We start from the raw sequence: 27,495 nt of genomic DNA on the forward strand, positions 1-27,495 counted from the left end.
AATATTAGCCTTAAATCATGTATCAATAAATGGTCTATGGAACTTTGTTGCTAGGAATGCATGGCTTTTAAAATCAGGACAGAATAAATTATAACTTACTTTTTTTTAGACATAATATATGGTGCATTCGGAAAGTATTCAGACCACTCGATATTTTCCACATTTTGTTACATTAGAACCTTACAACCCCCCCCCCCACCTTAATCTACACACAGTACCCTATAATGACAAAGCAAAAACTGTTTAGTTATTTTTGCAAATGTATTAAAATAAAAAAAATGGAAACATAAGTATTCAGACCCTTTATTCAGTAATTTGTTGAAGCACCTTTGGCAGAGATTACAGTTTTGAGTCTTCTTGGGTGTTACGCTACAAACTTGGCACACCTGTATTTGAAGAGTTTCTCCCATTCTTCTCTGCAGATCCTCTCAAGCTCTGTCAGGTTGGATGGGGAGCGTCGCTGCGCAGCCATTTTCAGGCCTCTCCAGAGTTGTTGGATCGGGTTCAAGCTCGGGCTCTGGCTCTGGCTGGGCCACTCAAGGACATTGAGACTTGTCCCGACGCCACTCCTGCGTCGTCTTGGCTGTGTACTTAGGGTCGTTGTCCTGTTGGAAAGTGAACCTTCACCCCATTCTGAGGTCCTGAGTGCTCAGGAGCAGGTTTTCACCAAGGATCTCTGAACTTTGCGCTGTTCATCTTCACCCAGTCCCTGCCGCTGAAAAACAACCCCACAACATGATGCTGCCACCACCATGCTTCACCGTAGGGATGGTGCCAGGTTTCCTCCAGATGTGACGCTTGGCATTCAGGCAAAAGACTCAATTGATTTCATCACACCAGAAAGTCTTGATTCATGGTCAGAGTCCTTTAAGTGCCTTTTGGCAAACTCCAAGCGGATGTAATTTACTGAGGAGTATCTTCCATCTGTCCACTCTATCATAAAGGCATGATTGTTGGAATGCTGCAGAGATGGTTGTCCTTCTGGAAGAATCTCCTATCTCCACAGAGGAACTCTGGAGCTCTGTCAGAGTGACCATTGGGTTCTTGGTCACCTCCTCGACCAAGGCCCTTCTCCTCAGATTGTTCAGTTGGCCTGGCGGCCAGCTCTAGGGAGAGTTTTGGTGATTCCAAACTTCTTCCATTTAAGAATGATGGAGGCCACTGTGTTCTTGGGGACCTTCAATGCTGCAGACATCTTTTGAAACGCTTCTCCAGATTTGTGCCTCGGCGCAATCCTGTCTCAGAGCTCTACGGACAATTCCTTCCACCTCATGGCTTGGTTTTTGCTCTGACATGCACAGTCAACTCAGGGACCATAATTAGACAGGTGTGTGCCTTTCCAAATAATTTCCAATCAATTTAACGTACCACAGGTGGACTCCAATCAAGTTGTAGAAACATCAATAATTATCAATGGAAACAGGATGCAGCTGACCTCAATTTTGAGTCTCATAGCAAAGGTGTCTCATAAGCACAGCTAAGACAATGCAGGAGTGGCTTCGGGACAAGTCTCTGAATGTCCTTGAGGGGCCCAGCCAGAGCCCAGATTTGAACATCTCTGGAAAGACCTGAAAATAGCTGTGCAGCAAACACTCCCCATCCAACCTGACAGAACTTGAGAGGATCTGTAGAGAAGAATGGGAGAAACTCCCCAAATACAGGTGTGCCAAGCTTATAGGTTTGCATTGTCATTATGGTGTATTGTGTTTCGATTCATCAGGGGCAAAAAAACTATTTCATACATTTTAGAATAAGGCTACAACCTAACAAAATGTGGAGAAACTCTTAATACTTTCCAAAGGCACTGTATATGGGGAATACAATCATCCCAGCTCTGCAGATTTTGCTGTGACGAGACAGAATCCTTAGATCATTTGTTTTGGTACTGTCCATACTTAGCTTGTTTTTGGTCGCAGGTTCAGGAATGGCAACATTTACCTGGAGCGAACTCTGCAAATAGCACTGCTGGGTGATTTAAAAAGTCATCGTCAAATCGATTAATAATACATTTTTTGCCAAGCGTTATTGTGTCTTTAAATTTACAATAGGTTGAATAGAAATGTTCAGGACTTTGTGAAACATCACAGCACAGTTGAAAAATATATGGCAAATAGAAATCAGAACTGCATGTGTTCTGAGATAGATGGGAGGGGTTGAGTGGAGCTGAAGGATGGGACTCCATTGTGTCCTCCTCCCAGAGCGCTAAGAACCTTGGCGTGATCCTGGACAACACCCTGTCGTTCTCAACCAACATCTAGGTTCATGCTCTACAACATCCGCAGAGTACGACCCTGCCTCACACCAGGTCCTAATCCTCCTCCCAGTTCTCTCACGTCACCCCGCTCCTCCGTCCACTGGCTTCCTGAAGCTCGCATCCGCTCAAGACCATGGTGCTTCTCTCCAGGCTGATCAGGCCCTACACTCCAACAAGAGATCACTATTGTAAACTGTGTCCATAAAATGTATATAGTATGTTAAAGCAGGAAGTAGAAGCCTAAGAGTTGTAGCAGATTACATTCGATTAGACAGATTGAAATGATACGTTAAATCTCACGGAATAGTTGAAAGATATATATGTTGAGTGGAATTCCGAAGAGGGTGTCCAGCAGAGATAGGTGGGATGTGCAATTGGAAACAAGTGGGAGTGGAGTCGCTGTGCGGGAGATCGAATGATGGTCAAAGAGAAGTCAAAATAAAACATAATAAAACGTTTGAGTAGTGATTTTTTCAGCTAATGCCGGTTTTCCTGAGGCTGATGCCGTGCAGGTGTTTGTACGCGCACGCACGCACACACACACGCACGCACACACACACACACACACACACACACACACACACACACACACACACACACACACACACACACACACACACACACACACACACACACACACACACACACACACACACACACACACACACACACACACACACACACACACACACACACACACACACACACGTACGTATGTAGTGCCAGACATGCATTCAAACATATACAGTTGGCATTGCTGTTAGGATTTCAGTTGTCCTTGATGTCCTTTTTTTTCTTGCATTGTTGTTTGCGGTTTTCCTTTTTCTCTTTAGTTTATTTTCTTGGTTGTTGATGCATTGGGGGTTCTTGGGGGTGGGGATTGGAATTCATTGCATTCATTTTTTTCTTGGAGGGGGGGGGGTCTCGAATGGTTGAGGGACAGCTATTGGGGAACTGTGTGTGGGGGGGGGGGTCTTGGAGAGTTCGGGTCTCTGTTTTTTTGGCCTGGCGGGACATCTGTCGAGGTGCCCTTAAGCAGGGCGTTGACCCTGGATGCTTCTGTGTGTCGCTCTGAATGGGAGTCTGTTGGATAACCGGTGTGGTGTAGTTGTTGAGCGGCTTCACTGCAACTATATTGTATGTTTCGGATATTCAATAAAATAAAATAAAGTTGTCCATTAGTTTACTCCAATTAGGGGAGGTATGGTAGGTTTAGGGGAAAATATATATTTGACATAGTTACAAAAACAAAAATAGAATAAAAAATAAAAAAATAAAAACAGAGGATTGGAAATGATGCAGACAATTATACTGATGGAAGCATCAATCAATCTGCAATATTAAAGCTGATCCACTCCCTAACAATACGAATGCACGGCTTGAAGTAGGGTTGTAGAGAGAAGATGATATCAAAACAGAAGGTAGATCATTCAACTTAAATAGCATATCTGTGATATGGTCATGTAAAAGGTAGATTTCAGGGTACTTGAAATGATGCTGGTAAATAACTGGATGATACAGAGTCTGGAGTCACATGATGCAGTAGCTACTTCGGGACGCAATGTTGCAATGTTAATCACAAGGCGTGAAAAAAAGTTTAACAAATAACATGTAAAGAGCATCAAAACAGCACCATGAAATTAACAAAGTGTGGGTGGAGGGGGGGAGGGGGAATCAATAAATAAACGTCTAATTAAAGCAGTAAGTCTCAATCAATAAGACATTTACAGAAGCTCAACGTTCATTTTCATTCAGTTTGATCAGGCATGGGAGCTGGAAAAGATCCCAGAGAGATAGAGAGACCGAGAAAAAGAGAAAGATACTCAGTGTTTGCCAAACGGTAGGAACACCTTCCTAATATTGAGTTGCACAAGTGTTGCATGGTCAGGGGCAGACTATTCAAGCGTGTTGTTCAGTTGAAACTTGACACGGACACGAAAAGCGTTCCACAGGGATGCTGGCCCATGTTGACTCCAATGCTTCCCACAGTTGTGTCACGTTGGCTGGACGTCCTTTTGGGTGGTGGGCCATTCTTGACACACACGGGAAACCCAGCAGCGTTGCAGTTGACACAGACTTCCACAGCCTGTTCAAAAGCTCTTAAATAGTTTGTCTATTCACCCTCTGAATGGCACACATACACAACACATGTTTCATCGCTTAAATATCTATCCTCCCCTTCATCTCCACTGATTGAAGTGGGTTTATCAAGTGGGATCAATAAGGAATCATAGCTTTTACCTGGATTCACCTGGTCAGTCTACAGTATGTCATGGAAAGAGCTGTTTTCAATACTCAGTGTAGAGAGACAGAGAAACTGACAACAGCGAGAGAGAGAGAGGATAAGAGAGCCACAATGAGAGACATTATTCCAAGCAAGGTGAAGTGTAATTTCACAGATCTACCCACAGAGTAAGAGCCACACTACCCACACAGGACAGGTCCGATAATGATAGCCCTCTTCCCACTCTACCTCCGGGGCAGTAACAGTTAGCTGGAGTGGCTCAGGCCCTGGAAGACACATCCAGGCATGGAAACAAGTACAGCTCTCTCCCACACTAGGTCCAAAGTAACATGAGAAGCTGCTCCTGTAGTTCTCAAGTCTTCACCCAGACTCAGAACCAGCCCCGGGATAGACCCAGTTTGGCCCTATGCAGCCCATAGTTACTTCATGATCCCCACAGTGAGTGGATGGCAGAGGAGAGCCTTATAGACTACTAGGAGCGGACATGTCACTCTGTGGCTGGATCTATAAGTGGCCAACATGCTCTCACGTCAGAATTAGACGGTCATCCATGTTTCTCAAACGTCAAAATTCAAAGTGTTTAAGATTAAGTTTAGGCATTAACTCAGAATTCTTAAGGTTAGGCATCAACTCTGAACGGTTTGGGATAGGCTTAAAACAAAAATATCAAAAATGACTTTCTATTGCTGGATTCGAACTTGCAAACTTTGGAATCAGAGGCAGATGCTTACGCCCATCCGCCATCCCAGCCCACAACACCCGAGAAAAACAGAAACCTACTTGAAGATAACAGCGCTCACTGTTGCCCCTAGTGGCCGGTTTCCAAGTCATATCCAAATGTCCTCAGACAGATGGACGTCGAATATTGTCTTTTATAATGGGTGATCTGGCTGAAGTGGCTGTGGGTTTGGAAGAGGATGGTAAAATCCTAGGGTTTGACAACACTTACTGCGCATGGGTCACAGTGGTAGCGACTAGCTAGAAGAGTGACATGAAAACGGGGTGAGAAAGGTTGGAAGTCGGAGCTGCGGAAGTGCACTGCGATGAAATAGAGTTTGCACTTCCGGCGTCAACATTTGTACAATAATAAGCTCATACCAACTGCTGGGTCAGCAGAGAAATGGTCCGGTCTTTACTCCTCAGCTCCTCTCTCAGCTCCTGCACCTCCTTCAACAGCTCCTCCACCTATAACACAAACAAAGACAGTTCAGTACAGCCGCACGGATTTATTTGACCCCTAACGGCCTTAAACACACATTTCTATTCCTGACTCATCTCCACCCGTCCACCGCAGGGCTGCCAAGATCTGAGCCAGAATCCAATTTGTGAATTCATCCAGAGGATAGCACGGAATAAGGGGGAGGTCGATCAGCCGATCATGGGCCAGAGTCACAAACCATGAACCTGGCTGTGAAGTCTCCCTGCAGGAGGGAGAGATGGAGAGAGCCAGTGAATGCGAGAGCGAGAGAGAGAGCGCGCGCATGTTTGGAAAGCTAGAAGACGACGGAGAAGGGGACATGCCCTCGAATGAGAATCCAAAACACCTGTCGGGATGGGAGAGAGTGATGATAAGCTCGGTCCGTGGGCAAAGGCAGCACATCAGAGGCTCAGTGCCATGGAGGTACCCTGCAGCTTTAATGGGCCTCAGCCAAACGCAGAGCGGGAACCCTAAGAGCAGAAAGACACGCTGCATACTGATGCGTTCCCAGCCCAGCCGGGCTCCCTCTGGCCCGGCCGCTACCCACTCCCTTCCACCGGTCCCTAAACTCCATGCACTCCGGCCCAGACAATCACACACAGTCCCTGCGTGGCCGAAAAAAATGTGTGTATAAATGGCTATACAATTTAATGCAGAAATGCATTGTAAATGCCTGCTGGCGCCAATGCCCCCTTCTCTGTGTGACAGTGCATGCTAGAGAATATGGACAGCACTCAGGGTGATCCCATTTTGGAGCCTTCACCATCCATGTCAATGCTATCGTACAGCAGGGCTCTGCTTGCTTTCAGGGATAGAGATGAGAGGTGTGGGTTTGGGCTCTGCCAGGTTGTTAGGGTCCTTAATGTCTTTGTGGTTCAGGGTGGTTAATCTCCCCCCTCCTCCTCCCCTGCCCCAGACAGACATGCTGGGAGAGCAAGGCTAAGCTGGAAGAGCCAGAGAACATTGGCCCAGCTGTACACAGGTTTGCAGTGTTTACAGGTTAGGTCAGGAGGAGGTTGAGACTTGGCCATTGTGATGTCGAGAGGAGAAGGAACACTTGACTCCTTCAAGAGATTAAAAAAAGGTAAAAAAAGAAGCAATGTGCCCCCGAACACACAGTCAATTGCAAACACGCACAATAAACACACACAATAACAGGAAATTGGATTCCAGGTTCAAAAAACGTAATATGCCTGGCAAACAAGCATACACACACACACACAAACAGACCTAGAGCTGACACGGCAACAAAGATAACCTGAGAATGGAGAACGTACAGCGGACAAAAACAGGGTATGCACACAAACAACAAGAAGGAAAACAAACCAAAGCGCTCAGGCCATGTGAACACAAACAGAAGATGGGCACTGAAAACACGAGGACAAACAGGGCCTTGGACAAACATCTATAACATGGGCATAATCCACTGTCTACACGGGGTTTGTTTGACAGCACACTTCCTACTACTGTGTGTGTGTGTGTGTGTGCGTGTGTGTGTGGTGTTAAACAGTGGCTCTTACCTGTCGAGCTTGAATTGGGTCCCGTCTGGATTCTGGACTCAAGGTATCCAGAATCAGAGTGTCGTCCATATCACTACCATCCTCCATCTATACAAGAACACCAAAACATACATGGCTCATGTTAGGCTTGTGAATTGCCGGATAACTCAGATGTCAGAGAGAGCGTGTCTGTTAAATATGACTAGAATGTCATATTCATGTTGGCCAACTACCATATACCTTTGAGCACTCTTTTTTTTGGTATAAAGAGCCAGTGTTTGGCTGTGGCAGGGCTTATAACAGAAGGCTAAAGGCTGGCTCGCCAACAACAGGAACTGTAACCCAACATTATCATAGCTGCGTTTTATATCTTCGTGACTCTTACACACTGAACTGAATTAACCCTCCAAATCTCCTACCGCCTTCAATCCACCCCCTGGTCGGGCCAAACGATGCCAGGAGTGGTTTTAGCTTGTCAAGCTAACAAAAGCACTCAGAGTGCTCACACACTGCTCAGTGAGCTAGCGAGGGCCAGCAGTTTGAAGGCATCAAGTGCAATTTAACACAGTGACAGGGGCCATTTTTAGAGAACACCCTCAGTTTGATAGAGCCGTGAAAATGACGTCAGTTGATCACTGAGATTTCCGTATGTTCCTACCACGACAATGGCCTTTTTCTATAACCCTCTTTTTTAATAGCAGCTCAAGCAAAAATATCAGTTAATAGCAGTTCACAGAACTTTGTTTTTTATCCCTTATATTTCTATGAAGAAACCAATGATCAGCCGTAAGCTCTTACATGAATTACAAAATAGGCCTAATGCCTACACTAAACCATTCCTCGCTTTCAATTGTTCTTTTAAGAAGTCTTGATGTCTAGGGACGCAAGGTTATCGTTCCTCTTTGCATTAACATTGAGATTGTGCCATTTCCATGGCAACATTTGAACCAACAGAGAGGTCAGGAAGAAATAGTGCATGAGTAATGACACATGGGCTACAGTCGCTACATTCAAAGTGCTCTTTATGTCAAATCAGGCTTTCAAGAACGCTATTCTGACACAAATTGTCACACAATCCACATTTCAACAACCCACTAGCGCTACTAAACGTGTGACGGAGCTGTGGAGAAGAGGACGATTTCGCATCATGAGAGGAATCAGTGTGGAAAAAGTCTACCAGGGGTTGTGTCATCCCAGAGCATAGATGGGAGGGAGTCTCTAAGCTGCTTTTCAGTTGGACCACACTGCCCAGCGTCCACGAACGGAACTCAGTTTGGAGGTTTTTGGATCAGAGATCTGATGAACATTAGATTTGTAATCGTGACATGGAACCCTTAGACAAGGGGTTTATTCGTTGCAGACATGTAGACACAGACACCACCCAGATCATGATATTTCTATAAATTGGGAGACATATGTCGAGGAGGGAGAAATGTTAAAAGAACACAATAAGAAGAATCAAATCTACAGGCAAGGGCCTGTAAAAATAAAAGATCAATGAAATCCACACCAATATTTGTCTAGTCAGTGTGTCCAGTCCAGCTCCCATCAGAGACGGGCTGTTTCAAATGGCACCCTTTTCCCTATATAGTGCCCTACTTTTGACCAGGGGTCATAGGGCCCAGGTCAAAAGTAGTGCACCATGTAGGGAATAGGGTGCCATTTGGAATGTACACACTGTCTCCTCTTCTGGCTCCCCGTTGCTCGCCACAGGCGCTTTCAACGGTAGGCCAGAAAACAAGCCGCGCGTCAACCAATAACAGCCTCGCGCAAATCAGACGCCTCCGATCGCCACCACATTTATCTCCCGTCCCTTGCCGACAGAGACGCATTAGCCTTTAGCGGCATCCGAAATCTCACCACAGCCTTGGATATCGTGGCTGGAGCGTTGGGGAAATCGGCTGCTTTCATCATTGATTCTGTCAGATTGTCACACAAGATAATAATTGTCTGTGGGACATGGATGGGGCCGTGTAAATCTATGATGCGAGTGTTGACAATAGCCCTGCGGGACTGCAGTGGGACAAGAACAATCACTGTTTTGATGCAAAGATATATCAATGATAGGAGGGCAGTAGCCCTGCTATCAGGCTGTGGTCCTTGGAATAGTCTCAAATGGCACCCTATCCCCTATATAATGCACTACTTTTGAACAGTTGTTACTGTAGTGAGCCTACTGTTATACACAGCGTAGGGACAAGATCCCCAAATGTCACAGAAGATGTTGGTGGCCAGTCACTCTCCTCCTAAACTCCCTGGCTGAGATACTATGTCCCAACTTAACACCACAGATATGTACAAAACAGTATCTGCATCCCAAATGGAACCCTATTTACAGGCTGAGATACTATGTCCCAACTTAACACCGCAGATATGTCCAAAACAGTATCTGCATCCCAAATGGAACCCTATTTCCAACAGTGCTCTCAGAAAGTATTCACACCCCTCGACTTATTCCACATTTGGTTGTTACAGCCTGAATTTTTAAAAATGGGTTAAATTGAGATTGTGGGTCGTTGTGTGTAGGCCAGTGACACAATATCAAAGTCATTGTTTTAGTACATTTTTACAAATGAATAAAACATTAAAAGCTGAAATGTCTTGAGTCAGCAACCCCTTGTTATGGCAAACCTAAATACATTTAAGAGCAAAAATGTGCTTAACAAGTCACATACGTTGCATGGACTCTATGTGGAATACTAGTGTTTAACATGACTTTTTGAACAACTACCTCGTCTCTGTACTTCACACATACCGACAATTGTAAGGTCCCTTCAGTCGAGCAGTGAATTTCAAACACAGTTTCGAGCATAAAGACCAGGGACGTTTTCCAGTGCCTCGCAAAGGGCACCTAAAAACTGTAAGAGAGTTTAAATGGCTGTCAAAGGAGAAAACCAAGGATGGATCAACAACATTGCAGTTTCTCCACAATACTAACTTAATTGACAGAGTGAAAAGAAGGAAGCCTGTACAGAATGAAATATTTTAAAACATGCATCCTGTTTGAAATAAGGCACTAAAGTAAAAAAATAAATAAAATAAAAAGTTTTTTAAAAATGAACACAGTGTTGTGTTTGGGGAAAATCCAACAACACATCACGGAGTTCAAGTCTTCATATTTTCAAGCATGGTGGTGGCTGCATCATGTTACGGAGAAGTTTGTTAGTTATTGGCAATGAGATTTTGGGGGGGATAAAAATAAACAGAATAGAGCTAAGCACAGGCAGCATTTGACTTGGTTCAGTCTGCTTTCCAACAGACACTGGGAGACAAATTCACCTTTCAGCAGGACAATAACCTAGTATACAAGGCCAAATATACATTGGAGTTTCTTACCAAGAGGATGTTGAATGTTCGTTCCTGAGTGGACTAGATACAGTTTTGAATTAAAACGGCTTGAAAAAGGCGATTTAATTCAAAACTGTATCTAGTCCACTCAGCAATGATCAACAACAAACTCCACAGCGCCTGCAGAATTTAAAAAAGAAAAGAAAATGTGCAAATATTGTACAATCCAGGTGTGGAACGCTTACCCAAAAAGACTCACAGCTGTAAATCGCTGGAAAAGGTGAATCTAACATGTATTGACTCAGGGGTGTGCATACTTATGTAAATGAGATATTTCTGTATTTCATTGCCCAAAAAATAAGCAACAATTTCAAAAAAACTTCTTTCAACTTTGTCATTATGGTGTATTCTGTGTAGATGGGTGAGATACAAATGTTAAATCTATTTAATCCATTTTGAATTCAGGCTGTGACAAAATGTGGAATAAGTCAAGGGTTATGAATACTTTCTGAAGACATTGTATATAGTGCACTGCTGGTCAAAGGTAGTGCACTACATATGGAATAGGATGCCATTTGGGACGCATACATCATTTGCCCCCCTGCTTTCTCCGGGTACTACGGGGGAGCGGGGGATGAATTACCAATCAATAGGAACATGGTTGATAATGCACAGATGATAATAGTTACAGCCTGGATCTCTCTCATCAAAATACAACGGGGTCCGAAATTGACACCCTTGTAGGATCTATGCCAAGAAGCATTGAAGCAGTTCTGGCTCGTGGTGCCCCAATGCCCTATTAATACACTTGGTATACTGTATGCTCAACATTTCTTTTAAAGTATATTATTTTATACTAATACGATTACTCTTAAGAAATAGATTTGGTTTAACAATATATACAGTACCAGTCAAAAGTTGACACCAACTCATACAAGGGTTTTTCTTTATTTTTACTATTTTCTACATTGCAGAATAGTGAAGACATCAAAACTATGAAATAACATATGGAATAATGTAGTAACCCCAAAAAAGTGTTAAATTAAATATATTTTATATTTGAAATTCTTCAAAGTAGCCACTCTTTGCCTTGATCACAGCTTTGCACACTATTGGCATTCTCTCAACCAGCTTCATTCAACCAACCAGCATTCCAATTAACAGGTGTGCCTTGTGGAATTTATTTCCTTTTTAATGCATTTGAGCCAATCAGTTGTGTTGGTATACAGAAGATATTTGGTAAAAGACCAACTCCATATTATGGCAAGAAACGACAGTACATCAATACTTTAAGACATGAAGGTCAGTGAATCTGGAAAATTTCAAGAACTTTGAAAGGTTCCTCAAGTGCAGTCGCAAAAACCATCAAGTGCTATGATGAAACTGGCTCTCATGAGGACCGCCAGAGGATAAATTCATTAGAGTTAGAAGCCTCAGAAATTGCAGCCCAAATAAATGCTTCACAGAGTACGAGTAACCGACATCTCAACATCAACTGTTCAGAGTAGACTGCGTGAATCAGGTCTTCATGGTCGAATTTCTACAAAGAAACCAATACTAAAGGACACCAATAAGATGGAGACTTGCTTGGGCAAAGAAACATGAGCAATGGACATTAGACAGGTGGAAATCTGTCTTTTGGTCTGGAGTCCAAATTTGAGATTTTTGGTTCCAAACGCTCCCGTCTTTGAGACGCAGAGTAGGTGAATGGATTATCTCTGCATGTGTGGTTCCCACCGTGAAGCATGGAGGTGGTGGTGTGATGGTGCTTTGCTGGTGACACTGTCAGTGATTTATTTAGAATTCAAGGCACACTCTGCATGGAAACCACAGCATTCTGCAGCGATACGCCATCCCATCTGGTTTGCACTAAGAGGGACTGTCATTTGTTTTTCAACAGGACAATGACCCAACACAACACCAGGTTGTGTAAGGGCTATTTGACCAAGGAGAGTGATGGAGTGCTGCATCAGATTACCTGGCCTCCACAATCACCCGATTGCAGCCAACAAGTGCTGAACATGTGGGAACTCCTTCATGACAGTTGGAAACGCATTCCAGGTGAAGCTGGTTGAGAGAATGCTAAGCATGTGTAAAGCTGTCATCAAGGCAAGACGTGGCTACTTTGAATAATCTCAAATATAGAAACACTTTTTTGGTTACTACATGATTCCATGTGTTATTATTCTACAATGTCGAAAACAGTCAAAATAAAAATAAAAACCCTTGAATGAATAGGTGTCTAAACTTTTGACTAGTACTGTATACATGTTAAATATATGTTTAAAAAGAAATGGCACCCTTTGTGTGCTCTGTTGGTAATACTGTATGCATGTATATTTCTCTCAAAAAAGGTAGGGGTCAAAATTATTGACAGCCCTGTTTCCAATACCTTTCAATGGCTCACCTTGCGAGGATAACGGCACTGAGCCCTTTTCGAAACGTTTTACAGTAGGTATGGGGTTCTTTTCTGCTCTGCACATTTCGACGCCAAACCCACAATTGGTGTGCATGGCCAAAGAGCTCTATTTTCATGTAAAACTGACCGAAGGACCAGTTCCAATCAAGTGGCAATGCTGTTTAGCAAAGCGTTTACATTTGTTGGATGACGTGAAAATAGAGTTTGATGACGTGGACGTCAATTAAGGCAGCCCCCCATGCCTCTCTGATTCAGAGGGGTTGGGTTAAATGCAGTAGAAACATTTTGGTCGAATGCATTCAGTTGTGCAAATGACTAGGTATCCTTTCTCTATTCCCATAGATAGACAATGATATAAATAAAATAAAAAACATTTCTAGCCTTTTTGCCCCTTATTCTACACAATTGGTAGTTACAGTCTTCTCCCATCGCTGCAACTCCCGTTTACGGACTCTGGAGAGGCGAAGGTCGAGAGCCATGCGTCCTCTGAAACATGACCCCGCCAAGCTGCACTGCTTCTTGACACACTGCTCACTTAACCTGGAAGCCAGCTGCAACAATGTGTCGGTGGAAACAGTACAACACGAGCCCGGGCCCGCGTCAAGGAGTCGCTAGAGTGCGATGGGACAAGGACATTTGCGGGGCTGCGACACAAGCCCGGGATCGAACTCGGGTCGGCAGTCATGCTTCAACCACTGCCATGCAGTGCCTTAGACCGCTGCACTATTCAGTAGTCCCTGGCTAGAAATGTTTTAACGGTTTACATTTCTTTGTGAAGCTTGCATTCAATTGCCACACCCCTGTTGCACATAAGCAGCTTCCATTCCCCCAGTCACAAAGGGATTTCTGGCTGATTTCAGATGAAATCGGCAAACCTATTACTTCATATCGTACATCATCGTACTTCACAGCATGCTTTTTTTAATGAAGTTGAATGCGTGCTCTTTACGACAGAAAGCAAACATTTGGTTATATCAAAGTTCCACCAAGTCGCTGCCTTTTGGAGTGTAACGATCCATTTACAAAGGATCATAATACTCTCAAAGTACACAACATGACCAAAAGTATGTGGACACCTGCTCGTCAAACATCTAATTTCAAAATCATGTTCATTAATATGGAGTTGGTCCCCCATTTGCTGCTCTAACAGCCTCTACTCTTCTGGGAAGGCTTTCCACTAGATGTTAGAAGGGACTTGTGCAGGGACTTGATTCCATTCATAACACAAGAGCGTTAGTGAGGTCGGGCACTGATGTGTTCCAATTCATCCCAAACTGTTGCCACAAAGTTGGAAGCACAGAATTGTATAGAATGTCATTGTATGGTATAGCGTTAAGATTTCCCTTCACTGGAACTAAGGGGCCTAGCACGACCCATGAAAAACAGCCCCAGACCATTATTCTTCCTCCACCAAACTTTTGCTCGATTTTATAGACCTGTCAGCACCGGGTATGGCTGAAATAGCCAAATCCACTCATTTGAAGGGGTGTCCACATACTTTTGTTTATATAGTGTAGATCTCAGTAGAAGTCACCTCCAGTACAGACACAAATAGACAGGAATAGTATAAATCAGTGAGTGAGTGTGTTTGAATCCTAACAATTCATGGAAATAGTGTGATTGTTTGCATTCAAGTGTATTGTCCATCATGTAGTCTTGTGTTCTATCTACACAGAATGAGTGGAGCAGAAGCAGAGTTATGGTGTGAGTGTGACCGACCTGCAGCAGTAGTTTCAGGTGTTCTAGCTGGGCCTTTACAGAGCAGCAGTCATCTGCCATGTGTTTCAGTGTCAGCTCATCCAGCTCCACAGCCTGGTGAGGGGCTGCCAAGCCTGTGCCCTGACTCTGGTACCCGTCATAGGTCTGGAACACACAGTCACTACTGGAGAGGTAGAGGGGGAAAAAGACAAATAGAGAGAGACAGGCAGAGAGCGAGAGAGTCACTGCACGTGATACGGGGGTGAATCGGAGTGCCCACGGGAGGAAGCCTGGGACAGGTGAGTGGCAGGTAGGAGGACGAGACATGTTACCCGGTTACCAGGGGATGAGTGGCTGTCTCCCACATCAGTAGTGCACACATACACAACTCATATTGACGTAGGTAGAGTATTGTGATTTTGGCTTGGATGTTAACGTTAGCTAGCACTAGTCGGTATGTACCTGCTTAAAAACTCTGGTATTTATCATCCTATAGCTAGTTCTCCAACAAGTTTTGAGCACTTAACACCCAAAATAATTTTGTCACGGCAGCAGAGGAGCAATACGTTTGGAACACCGGAATCGCAATAAAAACACAGTACCAAATCACAGTACATATTGAATCGTGCTGTATATGGAATCGCAATACATATCGCATCGGCATATAAGCATCAGGACCATATCGAATTATGAGGTCCATGGAAATTCCCAGCCTGACTCTCAATACCAGAGGGCAAAAGGCAGAGACTGTCAGGATGTGTGTGACAAAGAAATGTAACCGAAAGCCCCCAGCAGCTCACATGTTGTCACTGTGGAGTCGGTCGTCTACAGTCCAACAGAGCTGCCGTCTCCGCCACAGGGCCAGATGGGACATCCCATCAGTATCTACAACAGGAGACAAGACCAGAGACAAAGGCATGGAGTCAAAATGAGGACCATAACACGATAACTTCTACAAGTTGTCGCGTATTTGAGGTAAAAAAAAGTTTGTAATTTTAAAAAAAGAAAAAAAGTTTGTAATGTAAGTTTGTAATTTCCACTGACATTTCAGACTTGATTTTCTCTTACTAAAAGGTTTCTCAACCCCTACAAAAACAATGTCCATTAATTATAATCCATGTAAAAAAAATCATATTTCCTGTTGCTGCAGGATTATTTTCCTGCTGTAGAAAACAAAACTGGCTCAAATTAAGATCCTACACCTGTAAGCACACTCACACATTGGCATACAGAGACAGACTCTCACACACACACAAACAAGTGTGCACGCACAATCTCCAAGCCACACACACTAAAGAAATGATGCCATCTTTTCTTCCTCAGTTCCTCCCATGCTCAAAGTACTAAGGGCCTCCCGAGTGGTGCAGTGGTCTAAGGCACTGCATCACAGTGCTAGAGGCGTCACTACAGATGCGGGTTCGATCCCGTGCTGTGTCACAGCCAGCCCAGCCGCAACCGGAAGACCCATGAGGCGGTGCACAATTGGCCCAGCATCGTCCGGGTTAGGGGAAGGTTTGGCCGGCTGGGATGTCCTTGTCCCATCGCGTTCTTGGGACTCCTATGACCGGGCGCAGTGCACGCCGACTTCGGTCCCCAGCTGTTAGGTGTTTCCTCCGACACATTGGTGTGGCTGGCTTCCGGGTTAAGCAAGCAGTGTGTCGAGAAGCAGTGCGGCTTGGCAGGTCCGTGTTTCGGAGGACATTGGGCTCTCGATCCTTCGCCACTCCAGAGTCCATACGGGAGTTACAGTGATAGGACAAGACTAGCTACCAATTGGGGAGAAAAGGGGGTTATAAAGCATCATAAAAAAACAAATAAACATAAAAGGTACTAATGTAGGTACAATATAACTAGTGTTTCCAGACTGCTGAGAGCAGGGCCGAGAAAGCTATCTGAACTAAGAGCACATTACCAAATCTGATGCCTGAGACTCAGTATCATCAATCTGGCGGTGTCTCACTAACACAGAGGCCAACAGGAAACTCTGCAAACAACAGAACACTTCAAGTGAAGCCTTGAATAGTCTACCCCAGAATAGTCTCTCTGCACAGCTTCCCAAGCAAATCTGAGTGGGATGAAAACATGGCAAAAGAGAGACTGCGGTAGAGAACAAATTGATCCTCCCAAGCTTGACATGCTGCTACCAGAGATATATAGAGGGTCAGTACTGAGGCAACTACGAACACAGCCCTCTCTGCATTCCTTAAGCATCTGTTGTGTCTGGGTTCTCTGAAAATATGCATTCTTCTTCCACCCACGTTTAAAAGGTTCAAAACAAGACTGCTATGGACACGGAATATATATATATATATATATATTTTTTAAACAGACCTTGAAAGAAATAACCTGAGAGTGCGTGAATGTGTTGCTTTGAAAACTTAAATTCCCTAGTCTGGCTGTGTGTACTCTGATACGGCTGAAGAGGCTTTACCAGGAGGCAAAGGCGAAGAGGCGAAGAGTGAAAGTGCCTTTGACGTTTGGGGTTTTTCCTGTCAAGAGTGTAGAAAGCTTAGGCCTTCCCCTTTTCCATACGGGTTTCGTGCCTCTGAAGGAAGCTGTTATAGGACCCCTCCCCAGATATCGGGGTTATGACCTTCTTACTCCAACTATGGTCAAACAGGAGGGAGGGCACCTTGGGCAGATTGACATGGCCTTATGCTAACTGTAACTATATGCTTCAACACATGATGCTGAGCTTGTGAGGTGCATTCCCATGCAGTCTTTCTGACCGAACAGCGTTCTCCTTGTTCAGGCCCCTTTTCCCCACGCTCGCTCCCATTAGAACTAAGTTGCCCATCGGCACTGCACTAGGATGAGCTTACTCTCCACCAAACCTAATCTGGATCATTATGGAAAACTACAAGGGAAAACTACAAAACTGCGCTGAGATCCGTGTCTAGACAAAAACCACACTCACCACCATGCAAGGAGCCATCCTCAGGGAGGTCATCGTCCAGCATGAGGTCATCGTCGTCCAGGTCACACCCAGACTCTAGGTTGTCCAGGTTGTTGAGTATGTCCTAGCATTAGAGAGCGAGAGAGACAGCAAGACAGACAGCGAGATTAGTCCGTTTGAAGCCTCATTTTTACAATAACAGAAGCAGAGACGGAAACAATTTTGAAAAGGCTGTTCATCTCCTTCAAGGGAAATATTTCCTCGAAGAACAAGGTTGAAAGACAGAATTGCATGGTAAATTATTGCAACAAAAAAAATGACAGCTCTCGAAGAGATTGTTCAATAATGTATGGGGTAAAACGTTTAAAGTCTTAATGACCCCTCAAGACACAGGTTGAAAATGGTTACTTGTTTTATGCAAAACGACAATAGATCTGCTGGAGAAAAAAAAATGATATTGAAGAGAAACCAACTTTAGACAAATAGTAGGATGAAAGTGTGTGTGTGGGGGGGGGTGGGGGGGGGGGGGGGGGTAGTGAAACAAACAATCAATCCTTGGCCGTAAGAGAATCTGTCTGTCTCCATATCAAGTATCGTTATCTTCAGGCCCATTCCCCTTTTGCTCTGGCCCCCTGCCTTCGCTTAGAGTGGGCTTAGTCACAGCACAGCGCTCCTGGGGAAATGACATTTCCCCATGGCACGCGCCCATCCATCCGTAGCATGACATTACAGCCTAATCTCCTGCAAGAAGAAAAAAAAAACAACACAGGCGCTCCAAGGAGAGATCAATGGCCAAGGTCTTACGTTAGCTACATATTTTAGGGATCTCAGATCCCCTAAGCAGCCTTGTTGCTGTCGGATTGCTCACTTGTCATCATAGCTACAGGCAGACACTCAGCCTCTATGTGGAACTGCCTGGAACTAGGGGCATCTCACTGAAATCTCTCCATTGCTGCTTTTCGACTAACACCAGTGTTTTACTAGTGTATACATCCGATGCTATACTAGAAGAATTGTGTTTCCAAAGAGGCCTTGCGGGGAGGACTTGAAGACAACCTCTACATAATCAAAAAGGTTGCTTTGTGGGGAGGTGTTTACCGTCGAGTGTGTTCATAGTTAGCCATTGTTATGTAAACGCTCCCAAAAAGACCCAGCGGCCTCGCCTCGGCCCCAAGTTAGAGCAGGTCCGTTGGAGCCATGGCCCAGTGAGACATGGGTGCCGGACTACGTAGATGGAAAGAGAAAAGTCTGAGCCTTTACGTAAAACAGTGGGGTAAATTCTAAGTGGAAATGCACCGAAACTAACTCAAAGTTTTGGCTGCACTTTAAAATCATGTTCTATGGGATTCAGTGGCGCAGCAGTTTATGGCATCACTACAGACCCAGATTCGATCCCAGGGTGTCACACAGCCAGACGTGAACTGGAGTCCCATTGGGCAGCGCACAATTGGCCAAGTGTCGTCCAGGTTAAGTTAAGTTATTATTATTATTATTTATTATTATAAGTCGGGATTGGCCGTCATTGTAAATAAGAATTTGTTCTTAACCTTTTTGGGATAGGGGGCAGCATTTTCACTTTTGGATGAATAGCGTGCCCAGAGTGAACTGCCTCCTACTCTGTCCCAGATGTTAATATATGCATATTAGTATTAGTATTGGATAGAAAACACTCTGAAGTTTCTAAAACTGTTTGAATGATGTCTGTGAGTATAACAGAATTCATATGGCAGGCAAAAACCTGAGAAAAAAATCCAACCAAGAAGTGGGAAATCTGAGGTTTGTAGTTTTTCAACTCAGCCCCCATTGAAGATACATGGTGATATTAGTTATGTTTCACTTCCCAAGGCTTCCACTAGATGTCAACAGTATTTAGAACCTGTTTTGAGGATTCTGCTCATAAGGGCTCTTTGAGTGAGTGGTCTGGCAGAGTGCCACAGCCTCGGTCTGGCGCGCTCACGTGAAAGTTAGCTACGTTCCACTTCAATTGTACAGACAAAGGAATTGTCCGGTTGGAACATTAATGAAGTTATGTTAAAAACATCCTAAAGATTGATTCCATACTTAGGTTGGCATGTTTCTACAGGCTGTAATGGAACTTTGAACTTTTCGTCCGATGTTAGGCGCGACCTGAACGCGCTTTTGGATTTGTTTACCAAATGCCCAAACAAAAGAAGATATTTGGACATAACTGATGGACATTATCGAACAAATCAAACATTTGTGGAACTGGGATACCTGGGAGTGCATTCTGATGAAGATCATCAAAGGTAAGTGAATATTTAAAATGCTATTTCTGAATAATGTTGACTACCCAATTTGACAGGTATCTTTTTGGCTGTTTTGTTGTCTAAAGGCTGTCCTCAGTTTATTGTATGGTCTGCTTTCTCCGTAAAGTTTTAAAAATTTTGACACAGCGGTTGCATTAAGGAGAAGTTTATCTAAAAGTTCCATGTATAATAGTCGTATCTCTATCAATATTTATTATGAGTATTTCTGTAAATTGATGTGGCTCTCTGCACAATCACCGCATGTTTTAGAACTACTGAACGTAACGCGCCAATATAAACTGATTTTTTTTATATAAATATGAACTTTATCAAACAAAACATACATGTATTGTGTAACATGAAGTCCTATGAGTGTCATCAGATGAAGATCAAAGGTTAGTGATTAATTTTCTCTATTTCTGCTTTTTGTGACTCCTCTCTTTGGCTGGAAAAAATGGCTGTTTATTCATTCTGTGGCTTGGTGGTGACCTAACAATTGTTTGTGGTGCTTTCGCTGTAAATCCTTTTTGAAATCAGACACTGTGGCTGGATTAATGAGAATTGTATCTTTAAAATGGTTTAAAATACTTGTATGCTTGAGGAATTCTAATGAGATTTTTGTTGTTTTGAATTTGGCGCCATGCACTTTCACTGGCTGTTGCGGGGGGTTCCGCTAGGCCTTGTTAAATAATAAATAAATAAAACACTGGCTCTTTATACCCATGAGTCCAAGTCAGGGGAGGGTTTGGCCCGCCGGGATTACCTTGTCCCATCACGCTCTAGCAACTCCTTGTGGAGAGCCGTGTGCCTGCAAGCTGACTTCGGTTGACAGCTGGATAGTGTTTCCTCCGGGTTATGCGAGTAGTGTGTCAAGGAGCAGTGCGGCTTGGCAGGGTTGTGTTTAGGAGGATGCATGGCTATTGACCTTCGCCTCTCCCAAGTCCGTAGGGGAGTTTCAGTGATGGGAAAGTCTAACTACCAATTGGATATTACGAAATTGGGGAGAAAAATTCTAAGTTCAAAAGGTTCACCAAATTGAGAGCTCTGAATGATAATTGGGTGCTGTCCCTTCAAGACCTCACGCATGTACACATGAAACCGATCTAGAAATGGATCTTGAAAGCCCCCCACATTCATTTAACTCCACTGCACCCTATTCTTATTTGACCTTATTTGCACTCACTGTATATAGATTTGTTTTTTTTGTTTTTTGTACTGTATTATTGACTGTATGTTTTGTTCATTCCATGTGTAACTCTGTGTCGTTGTATGTGTCGAACTGCTATGCTTTATCTTGGCCAGGTCGCAGTTGCAAATGAGAATTTGTTCTCAACTAGCCTACCTGGTTAAATAAAGGTGAAATAAAAAATAAATAAATGTAAAAAATTCTGGTCTGTCGAGCCAGATGGCCAGATAAGCTATGTGGTGTGGGTTCTTTGTTCTGGATCCTGTCCTTTCCAGTTGTTTTTTTCCAACCTCAACGGTCCTTCCTCAAAAGGATGTAAGACGGCTGGGCTGGCACACTGAGCACTGACCTCACTATCGCTAACATTGGAGGACAACATCAGAGGCCTCTACAAGGCCTGACACCCCCCCCCCTCCCATGTTTTCATTACAGTATCCTATTCAAAAGAAGTCTAAGGCCTGGTTTAGAGTAGCCTTGTTATTTCCTCTTCAATGGTTTGTATATTTTATCTGTTTTCAGACTGCACTACTTTCCTCTCTGTGTGTCGTGGGATTTTTACAAAACATTTTTATATTGCAGGGTTAATTTTTATCCACACAATGGAGTGGCTTTTCAAACTGGCGGGCAGAGTACAATGGCAGAGCTCCACACATGCAATCTGTGAAAACCTTGTAACCGAGGCCTTCTCTTTCATACCGCGGCATTTCTATGAGAATGCAAATATGAGTTTGCTTATTTTCTCCACATAAATTTCTAAACTTTTCTACTAAATCGATAAGTGGATGGAATTTAACCAATACTATGCTGGACTATAGTGCATACACTCAAAACCTGACCCAACCTTGTCTAAGTCCTGACATAGACGAGTCCGGCAAAAGATGGTCACTCCATCTAGGTCTTCCCGGAAGACACAGGAGGTATTGATTGTTTTTGTTTTGGCTATTTGTGGTCAACAACAAGAAACACCTACATTTTTGGTCACTCATTCACTTACAAAAATGTATTTGATGCAGCAAAGTTCGTGGCAAATTTGCTACAAACAAAATATTGTGCCACAAAATGTTGCCAGGAGTGAATCTGTGAATTATATTGTCATTAGTGGCAAACAGTTTGCCAGAGGCTTTTTTTGGGCAAACAACTCTCTCAACAATCTATTTCAATTTTGACAAACCTGTGGCTCATGTAATATGAATATTAAGCATAACTCAAGTTTGTTACTTTTCTTCAGTCCAAGCCTTATACACCGGTCAGGAAGAGACAACTAGTAGACAACTGGCTAGATAGGTCCCCAGTCTAGATTAAAGACAATTAGTTTGAATCAATTGTGTTGAGGCACGGCCGGAGAAAAATCTTATATACTGTGGCTCTCTAGGAACAGTTGGCCACACATTTTTTTTTAAGGTAGATGTATTTTATGCTAGCTACATTGTTTGTTTATATAGCATTTATACAAGGCAGAAACATTATTTACTTGCTGAAAAATATTGAATGCCCGTTTCAGTGAGAAGAATACTGTAGCAACATCAAGGCAACTTTGTAACCGATGACCCCGTTTTTCTAAAAACAAAACCCACCCTTTAGCTGCGGAACCTACCTTTTAAGATGCCCAAATAGAAAAGGTTTTTAGTCATCCTTTTCAGTATACTAATGTTTTTGTGTGTTCTGATTGTTTCAGTGCATCCATTGAACAAACTTTGGACCAAAGGACTTCCACGGAGCCACCATCTGCAAAGTTCACTCCAAAACACAATAGTTTTGAACTGGGTTTGATTTTGTTTTAATTAGTTACATTTTGTGCATTCTCTTTTAAACCTTCATTGGTTGAAAGCTAGTGCTCAGTCATCACTTGGCTCATATAAATTCTGTAGTTTATTTTAATTTTATTTTACCTTTATTTAACTAGGCAAGCCAGTTAAGAACAAATTCTTATTTTCAATGATGGCCTAGGAACAGTGGGTTAACTTCCTGTTCAGGGGCAGAATGACAGATCTGTACCTTGTACCTTTGTACCTTCCGGTTACTAGTCCAACGCTCGAACCACCAGGCTACCCTGCCGCCCCGGTCAACATCCCCAATGTGTTCACATTTCTCTTATGTAAATGTTATTTGGGAAATATTCTGGCCTTTACTCTTTTCTTCATTAGCATGCTGATGATTTCAAGTTGTATTGGATTTCATTTGTATCTGTTTAGACTGTTTCGAATGCATGTTGTTCAGTATATTTAGTTCAGTTCTCTGTGAGAAGCAAGTTCATTTCAAGTTGTGATTTGGTTCATGTAGATTCATTTCAATGTTAATAAACAAAGCAACTTGAAACCTCATCTAATTTGCATTCATAATGAGTTTGAAGCTAATTTGAAGCAAACAATAGAAAGTTCGCCACAAGTTCTCAAGTCGCTCATTTGTATGTGAAAATACAAGATTTGCCTCAACTGTTTGCCTCAACTGTTTGCCAAAGGCAGTTTTGTTCCCAGTGAGGTTTCCCTCTTCCCAATCTCATTTTGTGACACTCCACTTGTTATATAGCTGCCCAGCCAGGAAAAATCCCACAGGGGCTTTGCACCACAGATGCTGATGGGAGGTAAAGTCCAAAGCAAGTTGAAATCTATTTCATGCCTCCCCAATCTGGACTAATAATTTACCAGCAGCCTGTGAAAGCTGCTTTCATGTTTCACTTGATGAACACAGCTGTCGGAGTGAAACTACCCTCAAAATCTGACCCAACTGTTGGGAGTCACACACACTCACGCACCAACAAAGCACCCTCAGCTGAGTCGGCAACAACTGGATGCATCCGGTTTTCAGGGGAAATAGAAAGAGCCTGTGACACGACTTCCACTTTTGGATGTTAACAAGGTGACACCTTTTAATTTACTGGATTGGTTGAACTGGGCCTATTTTTCTTCTCACCAGTTAGGGTTGGGCGGTATCCAGAATTTCAGGGTGCACGGCATTACCAAAAGTGCACACAAAAAGGTGCCATTTCTTTCTAAACATATTTAACATATATACAGTACCAGTAAAAAGTTTACACACCTATTCATTCAAGGGTTTTTCTTTATTTGGACTATTTCCTACATTGGAGAATAAGTGAAGACATCAAAACTATGAAATAACACATATGGAATGATGTAGTAACCAAAAAAAAGTGTTAAATCAAAATAGATTTGAGATTTGAAATTCTTCAAAGTAGCTACCCTTTGCCTTGACAGCTTTGTACTCTTGGCATTCTCTCAACCAGCTTCACCTGGAATGCATTTCAAATCAAATTTAATTTGTGGAATTTCTTTCCTTCTTAATAATGCGTTTCAGGCAATCAGTTGTGTTGTGACAAGGTAGGGATGGTATACAAAAGATAGCCCTATCTGGTAAAAGACCAAGTCCATATTATTGCAACAGCTCAAATAAGCAAAGAGAAATGACAGGTCACCATTACTTCACGACGCCAGGACAGCGGAGTCAATCACCACCTTCCGGAGACACCTGAAACCCCACCTCTTTAAGGAATACCTAGGATAGATTAAGTATTCCCTCTTCCCCCCCCCCCCTTTAAGATTTAGATGCACTATTGTAAAGTGACTGTTCCACTGGATGTCATAAGGTGAATGCACCAATTTGTAAGTCGCTCTGGATAAGAGCGTCTGCTAAATGACTTAAATGTAAATGTAAATGTAAGACATGAACCAGTCAAGCTGGAAAATTACAAGAACTTTTAAAGTTTCTTCAAGTGCAGTCGCAAAAACCATCAAGCACTATGATGAAACTGGCTCTCATGACGACCGCCACAGGAAAGGAAAATCCAGAGTTACCTTTGCTGCAGAGGATAAGTTCATTAGAGTTACCAGCCTCAGTTTTCAGCCCAGTTCAAGTAACAGACACATCAACATCAACCGTTCAGAGGAGACTGCATGAAATCAGGCCTTCATGGACGAATTACTGCAAAGAAACCACTACTAAAAGGACACCAATAAGAAGAGAAACACGAGCAATGGACATTAGACAGGTGGAAATCTGGCCTTTGGTCTGATGAGTCCAAATTTGAGATTGATGGTTCCAACCGCTATCCATGTCTTTGTGAGATGCACAGTAGGTGAACGGATGATCTCCGCATGTGTGGTTCCCACCGTGAAGCATGGAGGTGGTGTGATGGAGTTGGGGTGCTTTGCTGGTGACAGTCACTGATTTATTTCGAATTCAAGGCACTCTTAACCAGCATGGCTACCACAGCATTTTGATGCGATACACCATACCATCTGGCTTAGTGGGCCTATCATTTGTTTTTCAACAGGACAATGACCCAACACAACACCAGGCTGTGTAAGGGCTATTTGACCAAGGAGGAGAGTGATGGAGTGCCGCATCAGATAACCTGGCCTCAACCCAATTGAGATGGTTTGGCATGAGTTGGACCGCAGAGTGAAGGAAAAGCAGCCAACAAGTGCTCAGCATATGTGGGAACTCCTCATGAAGCTGGTTGAGAGAATGCCAAGAGTATGAAAAGCTGTCATTAAGGCAAACGGTGGCTATTTGTTTACACTTTTGTTGGTTGCTACTGTACATGATCACGTGTTATTGAATAGTGTTGATGTCTTCACCATCATTCTACAAAGTAGAAAATAGTAACAATAAAGAAAAACCCTTGAATGAATTGGTGTCCAACATTTCGACTGGTACTGTATATACCGTTCATAATATTTCCCCTAATGTTATTAGCATACCTCTTTCTCCATTATTGCTTCAGTTCTTCCTCGCTTTCAACAGTTAAAGGAAATACATTTTGACTGGTACTGTATATAAAAACTAATAAATAATGGATTTTTTTGGGGCGGTATTGAAAATTATACTGTCGGCATTTCTAAATAAGCGGGTACACAGTATTCCTCCCAAGTCTATCATCGGGACCTGAAAGAAATCAAACTCAGGCATTTCTTTTATGCCTTCTACATTAGGTTACCAACGCACACGCACTGGACTGTTCGAGGGAAAGCACACACTTCTTCTCTCTCATCAATATTTGTGGACACAGCTGTCGGATTGAAACCAAACTCAAAATGTGACACTATTCTGGGAGGGACACGGACACACACACACACACACACACACACACACACACACACACACACACACACACACACACACACACACACACACACACACACACACACACACACACACACACACACACACACACACACACACACACACACACACACACACACACACACACACACACACACACAAACACAGCCTTAAATATGGTTACTGGACTGAGGGAGAGAGCACTCTTCTCCCTCTCGCTCATCAATATTTCTGGACAATCACCTAGACAATGGTTCGACAGTTTCTAAATAGGCAGAAAATACAGAGAGTACAGGACTACACAAAGCTTTCTTTAGTGAGGAGTCCACTTTGACGATTGATGTCTGGTGGAGTCGTCACATTGACATTCAGATTACCCCTCCTGGTCGTGCGCCACGCGTGAGCCAAAGTGACAAGTTAATGAGCAATGTAACCCAGAGGCTCAGAACCTTTCTTTTGGTGACGGAGTTGTTCTGTTTTAGTCTGATGGGTTATAGTGTGGAGGCAAATTGAACAGCAAGAAGACGCAGGAAAGGGAAAAGGGGGGGGAAGAGTCCTACAGAGCGGCGTTGGCCCTGTCAACATCATTGACTCACCTGGGCCCTTTTCAGAGGCGTTGGGGTTCTCTCTCACTACACTGACGTCTCTGGAGGCTAAACACGATGCTGACCCGGGCCATGTTTGTGGCATAGTCGCTAATATACGGAGATCTGCGACACGGATAGCCACTCACCAACAGTCAGAACTTTTTCCTCACCCGTCCATCCTGGCTCAGGGTGGATAAGGGAAAGTAGACCAATCCAGTTCAGTGTCTCCTAACCCCTCCTGTCTCAGCCTCCAGTATTTATGCTGCAGTAGTTTGTGTCGGGGGGCTAGGGTCAGTTTGTTATATCTGGAGTACTTCCCCTGTCCTATTCGGTGTCCTGTGTGAATCTAAGTGTGCGTTCTCTAATTCTCTCCTTTCTTTCTCTCTCTCGGAGGACCTGAGCCCTAGGACCATGCCCCAGGACTACCTGACATGATGACTCCTTGCTGTCCCCAGTCCACCTGGCCATGCTGCTGCTCCAGTTTCAACTGACCTGAGCCCTAAGACCATGCCCCAGGACTACCTGACATGATGACTCCTAGCTGATGAGAGGGCGAGAGAGAGGGCGCGAGAGAGAGGGCGCGAGAGAGAGGGCGCGAGAGAGAGGGCGCGAGAGAGAGGGCGCGAGAGAGAGGGCGCGCGAGAGAGGGCGCGCGAGAGAGAGGGGGCGCGAGAGAGAGGGGGCGCGAGAGAGAGGGGGCGAGAGAGAGGGCGAGAGAGAGGGCGAGAGAGAGGGCGAGAGAGAGGGCGAGAGAGAGGGCGAGAGAGAGGGCGAGAGAGAGAGCTAGCGAGAGAGCGTGAGCTAGCGAGAGAGCGTGAGCTAGCGAGAGAGCGTGAGCTAGCGAGAGAGCGTGAGCGAGCGAGAGAGAACGAGCGAGCG

At 43.8% G+C, this 27,495-nt stretch overlaps 1 protein-coding gene across 5 annotated transcripts in view; it reads right to left on the reverse strand.

Annotated features, from left to right (window-relative positions):
- Positions 1–27,495, reverse strand: part of LOC124040009 (serine-rich coiled-coil domain-containing protein 2-like) — an 88,697-nt gene that overhangs the window by 24,200 nt on the left and 37,002 nt on the right. For 4 of the 5 annotated variants that reach the window (XM_046356700.1, XM_046356702.1, XM_046356705.1 and 1 more), the window contains 5 exons: positions 17,519–17,621; positions 15,402–15,486; positions 14,623–14,785; positions 7,218–7,304; positions 5,598–5,684 (listed from right to left, as the gene is read on the reverse strand). In XM_046356700.1, the coding sequence (XP_046212656.1) occupies positions 5,598–5,684; positions 7,218–7,304; positions 14,623–14,785; positions 15,402–15,486; positions 17,519–17,621 (525 nt within the window). The remainder of the gene's footprint in view (positions 1–5,597; positions 5,685–7,217; positions 7,305–14,622; positions 14,786–15,401; positions 15,487–17,518; positions 17,622–27,495) is intronic. The other variant, XM_046356701.1, reaches the window with a different exon arrangement.

Source organism: Oncorhynchus gorbuscha, linkage group LG07 (genome assembly GCF_021184085.1).
Source record: "Oncorhynchus gorbuscha isolate QuinsamMale2020 ecotype Even-year linkage group LG07, OgorEven_v1.0, whole genome shotgun sequence".
In the NCBI taxonomy this organism is placed as follows: domain Eukaryota; kingdom Metazoa; phylum Chordata; class Actinopteri; order Salmoniformes; family Salmonidae; genus Oncorhynchus; species Oncorhynchus gorbuscha.